Source organism: Vombatus ursinus, unplaced genomic scaffold (assembly GCF_900497805.2).
Source record: "Vombatus ursinus unplaced genomic scaffold, bare-nosed wombat genome assembly UNPS02014786.1, whole genome shotgun sequence".
NCBI lineage: Eukaryota > Metazoa > Chordata > Mammalia > Diprotodontia > Vombatidae > Vombatus > Vombatus ursinus.
In genome coordinates this window covers 19,736,738-19,742,737 of record NW_020954564.1, presented here as the reverse complement: position 1 = coordinate 19,742,737, position 6,000 = coordinate 19,736,738, and the positions used below count along the sequence as shown (strand labels likewise).

General features: G+C 34.0%; 1 protein-coding gene across 2 annotated transcripts in view; it reads left to right on the top strand.

Moving 5' to 3' along the window:
• LOC114046962 (uncharacterized protein KIAA0355-like) overlaps positions 1–6,000 on the top strand; it is a 110,313-nt gene that overhangs the window by 83,068 nt on the left and 21,245 nt on the right. For both annotated transcript variants that reach the window (XM_027867617.1, XM_027867618.1), the window contains one exon: positions 553–711. In XM_027867617.1, coding sequence (XP_027723418.1) covers positions 553–711 — 159 coding nt within the window. The remainder of the gene's footprint in view (positions 1–552; positions 712–6,000) is intronic.

The window sequence follows — 6,000 nt, the reverse complement described above, 5'->3', positions numbered from 1 at the left end:
TCTTTCTTTCTTTCTTTCTTTCTTTCTTTCTTTCTTTCTTTCTTTCTGTCTGTCTGTCTGTCTGTCTTTCTGTCTTTCTTTCTTTCTGACAAGTCTATAACTCCTTAAATGTCACTGGCATAAAGGGAGAGAGAAATTTAGTTATCATCTAAAAAATTGACTTTGATGTTTCCCAACAAATTTTACTTTTCTTTTTAGTAAAATTAAGTATTTCAAAGTATCTCACCAAAGTGAGGATTATTGAGTAAGTGATATGTTTTATATACAGACCTCTAGGATTCAGATTTTTAAGTTATAAATCTGCAATTTTAGATCGCTAATGCAATGTAAGACATCCAGTGGATCTATATAAAGAATTGAATAGAGTAATGATGTACTGAATATATCTTCCTTAAGAAATTAAAAGCATCAGAGAAAACAATTTTAACAAAATCTGTTGCTTCTAATAATGATTATACAAATAAACACAAAAAAATTCCTTCTGCAAATTTTCACTCATAGCATAATTTTTGTTTTTATGTATTATATGATTTTCTTCTTATCAATATACAGCACACAATGCTACAACTGATTAAAGAAGCAGGCTGTCATAATGGAATTGCTGCGAGGGATGATTCTCCCGTAACTGAAGTTTTGAACCAGGTTTGCCCTTCTACTTGGCGAGGCGCCTGTAAGACCGCTGTGCAGCTATTATTTGGCCAAGCTGGACTGGTACGTAAATGTGGTCACAAAATGTGACCTTGACTCAGTTAACTTCTCAAAGCCTCATTTCCCACATATGTAAAATGAAAGAATTAGACTAGAAGATCTCTGAGATCCATTCCATATCAGTGAATTACTATATGTGTGTGTGCATATGTGAATATATGTCCTGATTTCAAAAATTAACAAAATTATCACAGTTTAAAGAATTTCAAATGTTAAAGTTTACTTAAAAGATCAGAAATATTTTATATATAGGTGTTTTTTCTCTATATGGATTAGCTAATACTAAAAATATTATCTTGAATTTGCAAACTTACATCATCTCTTAAGTTCAGCTCTTACTGCTTAATTTTCTCAAGTTTTGGAAATACTATAAATTCAGTTCTGTACAGCTGCGTGGAGCAGAGGGATTATAAGTACATTGCAATTATTACTGTTACCTGTTTTGTTGTTGTGGTGGTTGTTGTTGAATCAATTGTGTCTGACACTGTGTCCGCATTTGGGGTTTTCTTGGCAAAGATATTAGAGTGGTTTGCTATTGCTATCTTCAACACATTTTACAGATGAGGAAACAGAGGCAGACAGGGTTAGGTGACTTGCCCAGGGTCATACAGCTAGTAAATCTGAAGCCATATTTGAACTGCGAAAGATGAGTCTTCCTGACTCTAGGCCTGGCACTCTGTCTACTGTGCCATTTAGCTGCCTGGATTATTGTTACTAATGATAACAATTAGAAACAACTCACAATTACATAATACTTTAAGGCTTACAAAGTGTTTTCTTAATTATCTATGAGGCAGATAATGCAAACATTTTTCAGATGAAGAAACTGAGTCTTAGAGAAGTCAAGTCAATTAATTAACAAACATTTATTAAGCTGTTACTTATGTGTCAGCACTGTGCTGAACAAAAACAACCCCTGCCCTCAAGTTGTTTAGTGTTAATCCAGGGCTCAAACTTACTTCTTTTGACTATATGCTTTGTGCCCTTTTCACTACCCTTTTTAGTAATTGGAGAGCACATTTTTCCCATCTTATTAATGAAAACACTTGCCTGCCCTGTGTATACTAATAGGAAGTCGCATTTTTTGTTAAATCTGCTTCACAGTACAAGCAGTCACTTTTAAGAAACTACTAATAAAATGTAAACTCTAACTAAATTATTAAATAACACACAGCTTAGTATTGGAGATTAACATGGATTTCTAAAGACCATTTTTGATTAAATCAGGAGGGAATAATGAGATCAAAACTGTAGTTGTGACTTTGTTTAGATAGGAATTGTGAAAATTAGGAGAAAGAAAGGCTTAATGTTAAGGAAACAAGTGGTTCTACAAAAATTTGTTAATATTACTTGAATAGCATAACATGCATCCAAGCTGAAATATTATATTCTTCACATATGAGGTTTTGTGTGAGGACATATCATGTTTTTAAGGTTATTGTTCAATGGGTGGGGATAAAGAGGAAACACCTGTACAACATGAACAATGGTTGCTCCTGGTACAGGAAGCCATTTCCCAAGGACCCACCAGACTGGGTGGAGAAATGTGTTAATCATATTTTACATTTATGATACTCAGAGATTGGATTTCTAAATCATGAAAAAATACGTAATTATTTACCTTTTGTTCAACTGCTTTAAAAAATATTTTTTCATTATAAGTGGTATGATAGTTTAGTTAAATTGTTATGTAGATGGTCAAAAAAAGTACGCTGAACATTTAATAAAGGACATAATGATGATAGAAAAAAGCTGGACGTAAAATATGTTCAGAACTTAGATTTGTTCTTTCCTTTTCTTCCAAAATTATCTAAATCATGAGTTAGGAAACTTGCATTTGTGGTTTTAAGCCAAACAGGTTAGTATGGCACGTTATTTGTTTATGTTGTGCCTAGAAATATACATCTTGCCATGTTACAGTTTCATAAATGATAAATGGTGAACAAATAGGCATTTATTAAGCAACCACTATGTGCCAGGCACTGTGGTAAGTTAAAATCCTGAGTGAACTATACTTGCACTGTTCTTCTTTATATTGACTGTTGAAGATGCTTTATGATTATATTTACTACCGATTTGGTCAATTGTTCAAAATGGGTTGTTTTTGGATGGTGGTTTGAGATGAAATCTGTGTGTAGAAAATAATGTTATAAAAATTGAGTGACTAGTGAAAATTTTCATCAAGTAGGGCAAACAAATATGTACAAAGTGATTTGTTTCCAGGGGAGTTTGAGGCATGGAAGGAGTCATTTGAAAGTGTCTACAAAGTTTTTATTTTAAAGTTTATAATAAAAATATAATATACTATAGATTGAAATATCAGTTATAGTACAACCTTGCTTGACTGAGTGAAATCTCAGTCTCTGGACAATTTCAGAATTGCTTCTTTACTGTTTTCAAGTACACGTAGTAAAGTTGCTTATGGAAAGAGAGCTAAATTATTATTTGATTGAACAAACACTTAATAAGTACTTTCTGTATACAGAAAAAAAATTGACCCTTTTACCTAAGGATGATCATGAGAAGATTCGTGGAGCTTAGTAGAATGTAATCTCCTTTAGGGCAGGAGCTATCCCTTTTAAAAAATATTTTTAGTTCTTCTTAGTACAGTGTAAACACTTAGATTTTTGTTGATTGAATGGATATATTAGAGATTTTAAAAATTTGGATGCTAACATTGAAGAGGGATTTGAACAATCTGTTAACCTGCCCTTTTAAGATTGCTTTTCTTATTTGCACTGTTAATTTACTTAACAAACCATTTTCTCCACAAATAATGTAAAATGTAAGCTCAGTATGTTAATGTCATTACAGATGAAAAATTAGTGGCGTTTGAATTAATGAAATTTTCCTATGTGTCTCCAACTGCTTTGAACCCTATAAGAAAACGAAGTATCACTGCATGGTGATCTTCTACAAGAGGCATTAAAAAATGCTTAAAATGTATTTGTTTTGTTTTCCTAAAGTTATATTCAACAAATATTAAGTAGGTACTTAACCCCCTGCAAGGCATTGTGCTGGGTGTTAAGGACACAAAGATGTTTGGTTGCTACACCAGCCCTGCTGTTAAACTTCCTGTCAGTCCATTGTGGAGGAGAGGGGGTTTGAGATAAGGCATGTACACAGGTAAATATGATCATTGTAAAGGGAAGTTCACCCAAAAGTGCTTCTTTATATTTAACAGAAGGGAGCAAACACTTTTTGCAGGAAGAAAAGGCTTAGTGACTTTTCAAAATCATTATTTATTTATTTTTAGTGTTCTTTTCTTTTTAAATTTTGAGTTGCAAGTTCTTTCCTTCTCACCACCTCTTCCCCCACCAACTAAGAAGGCAAGCAATATGATAAGAAAAGGCTTAAAGAAAGACAATAGCACCTGAAATTTGATTTGTTTTCTAAGTATTAGGGTTCAAAGAGCCTCACAAATCTCTTAAATTCCTGTTTCCCTGGATTAAAGTTGTGCTAGTAGTAGTGTATCATTTTTTGGATATTAGAGAACTTTTGAAATAGAGTAAATTTGATGAGTTTGGATCATGACAGTTAATGAAAGCATGATGAATTTCTGGCCTTATGTACTTCTTCTGACTTTGAAAAGGAGTCAGAAATGAATTGACCAATACTATTTTGATCAGTAATTGATTTAGTTGTCTTTATTATACATCTGTAATCATTTTCACAGTTAATTTTTTTAAGTAAGCAAATATCATAGTAGAAATTTTTTTTTGTAGAATTTCACAGTTAAATGTACCTCAGAGACTATCTAGTCCAATCCATACTTGACCAAGGATCCTCTCTACCACATAACCCAACAAATGGTTCTCCACCCTTGTCTAAAAGACCTCTAGTGAGGGAAGATCCACTGCCTCTTAGGACAGCACATTTTCCTTTTGCATTGTTCTAATTGTTGGGAAGATTTTCCTTTCACCAATACTATATTTGTTTCTTTGAAACTTCCATCCATTGCTTCTGGTTCTTTTCTGTGGAGCCAAACGTACAAATCTAATCCTTCTTTTATGTGACAGCTTTCTAGACATTTGAACACATCTTTTGTGCCTACTATGCCTTCTGTTCTCCATGATGGCAGTATCACTAGTTCTTTCACGTAGTACTCATATAATAAGAACTCACAGCCTTTCACCATGCCAGTTGTCTTTCTGTGGACACTGAAGGAAGTGTCCTAGAACTGAAATGCCAAGAATGCAACAGAGAATTCCAGGATGACATCTCACCAGTGCAGAGGACTGCCTTTCACCTCCCTAGTCCTAGACACCATGTTCAATGTAGCCTGAGATTGCATTAGCTTTCTTAGGTGTTATACTATACTGTTTACTCACATTGAACTTGCAGTCCTCTAAGACTATCAGACCTTTTAAGGTGAATTGCTCTCTAGCCAGTTCTCCAAATCTTAAACTTGTGAAGTTGGTTTTTTGAGGTCAAATATAATACTTTAAGTTTATCCCTATTACGTCTTATTTGATCCCTCCCAAGTGCCTACCAAGATCTTTTTTAATCCAGAGGGCATTATCTTCCTGTGTGTTAGATTTGTCCCTCTTACTTTTGTATTATCTTCTCATTTAATAAGTATGCTATCTGTGACTTTAATTGTTCAAGTCATTGATAAAAATATTAAACAGCATAAGACCAAGCACAGCTAATGGGGACCCTTTACTCCAGACTTTTCAAGTTACTACTGGAACATTAGGGACTTCTTTTTGGGCCTGGTCATTCGAACAGTTTCCAGTCCACCTGATTACCTTGTTGACTAGCCCACGTCCCTCCAGCTTCTCCACAAGACTTTATTAGATTCTTTGTTAAAATCTAAGTAAGCTTTATTTGTAACATTCCTCTGATGTATCAGTTTAATCAGTTAATTCTCTTTTAAAAAAGGAACTGAGATTAATGTGATGTGATCTGTCTTTGACATGGCCACTTTGGCTCTTTGTTATCACTACTCCCTCTTCTGTATGTTCACTAATGATTTCTTTAATAGTAGGGTCTAAATTTTTCCCACAAATCAGAGTCAAGCCCACTAGCCTATAGTTTACACATCTCATCTCACTTTAGAAAGTCAGGACAACTTTCATTGCATACCTTGAATAACAACTCACTGATAACTTTTTTTGTTATGTCCTTGCTAGTCCAACGATCATTTTCCTTGGCAGAATCCAATTCCAAGTGGTATGGAAAGAGTGTGGATTTGGAAGTCTGAGAACCTGTGCTTGACCTAACACTTCCTTTTACTTACTTCTGCCCAGCTTATCTTTAGAATGAAGATGTTGGACTAGATGGATGATC